The 1,383-nt window shown below is 52.0% G+C and overlaps 1 protein-coding gene across 1 annotated transcript; it reads right to left on the bottom strand.

Annotated features, from left to right (window-relative positions):
* Nucleotides 1–1,383, bottom strand: BKA67DRAFT_658268 (uncharacterized protein; the record flags this gene model as incomplete). The annotated part of the gene is made up of 3 exons (XM_046107254.1): nucleotides 1–171; nucleotides 222–997; nucleotides 1,050–1,383. The coding sequence occupies 3 exons, from the start codon at nucleotides 1,381–1,383 to the stop codon at nucleotides 1–3; spliced, it is 1,281 nt and encodes a 426-aa protein (XP_045958199.1).

Here is a 1,383-nt window from a genome sequence, read left to right as displayed (position 1 = left end):
TCAAGCGCTGAGGAGCGAATTTAGCACTGTCTTGACGCCGTTCCAGATCTCGATACCGCTGGGCAGAATCTCGTCGGCAGGCAGCACGAACGATGTACCACGCAGCTCGATGGCCCAAGCATATGTGGCTTTGGTGACATCAGTCAAGTAATCAGTCGAACCTCCGGTAGCCTGTTGGCCGTTAGCAGAAGTCACATCGGTCGCAAACACACAGCACTAACCTGGTAGAGGGTGGTGCAGATAGGGCCCGCCACAAATGAAGTCCCATAAGCCGTGGCGATAGACGACTTCATCGAGTTTGCAAGACTTTGCTGTGTCGCAAGATTCGCGACTTTAGCGGAGCAGCTGTACCCGTACGGCAAGAGAATAGCCTTAGAATAACTGTGGAAGTCGATGTACCATGGAATGCCGTGTGCGGCCGCGACGCTGGTAGAAAACGTGGTGAGAACCTTGCATTCAGGGGTATCACAAGCAGCTTGGCCTTTGTAGTCTTCAGCAGACGGCGTAGTTGAAGCCCCTCCTGACACGTCCCAGTGAGACGGCCAGTTACGATTGATGTCAGTTCCTACGGCTGAGATTCCAGAACGAGTTTGTCGGTTCTTGCGCCACAAGCGGTTGGTTCCCTGGCTATAAACAAAACCGTCGGCGTTGATCACAGGGATGATGTAGAAGTCATAATTGTCCAAGAAGGTCTTGGTGGTACCAGCGCTGTAACCAGAGACAAGGGAGTAAAGAATATACTCTGCAACCATCGTTGCGATCCATTCTCTCGCATGAACCGTAGCGTGGTAGTAGATAGCAGGTTTGGAACTCTTTCCACCGCTACCCCAGAGATGAATACCAGTAATGGCTCTCTTCTCAAAAGTCTGGCCGACTACGAAGATCTCTGAGTTGGAGGGGAATGCCGCCTGGACGTCAGTCAAGTACTGCAGATGGTCTGCGTATGAGTGGTACGCGCTGAACCAATCAGTGCCGGGCAGGGCTGATGCTGCTGGTGCTGCTCCTTTGTCAGTATAATCTGCCTGACTGTTGCAACATTAAAAACTAACATGAATAAGCAACAAGAGGTCCTTCTGCGGCAATGGCAGCACCTAAGTCTTCCTCGACAAGACTACCATTCAGTCCGAGTGCGTGAAATGCGTCAACCTCGTGTGCAGGGACTGCAAAGTCCAGGTGATCATCATGGCTGCAACCCTGGAGTTTGACAGTATCTTGGAGCGACGAGCTGATACTGTATAGACTTGACAGCCCTTCGGTCGCATGGGCGGGAACGTCGACGTGGAACAATTTGTACCCATCATAGTTAACCTTGCTGGACGCCTCAGGAAGAACAGCAGCTGTGGCCAGGGAGGCTGCTGACAGGGCAATATTGACAAACTTCAT

Source organism: Truncatella angustata (genome assembly GCF_020726525.1).
Source record: "Truncatella angustata strain MPI-SDFR-AT-0073 chromosome Unknown BKA67scaffold_4, whole genome shotgun sequence".
NCBI lineage: Eukaryota > Fungi > Ascomycota > Sordariomycetes > Amphisphaeriales > Sporocadaceae > Truncatella > Truncatella angustata.
The sequence above is the reverse complement of the archived record's forward strand: the minus strand, read 5'-3'. Positions and strand labels throughout refer to the sequence as shown.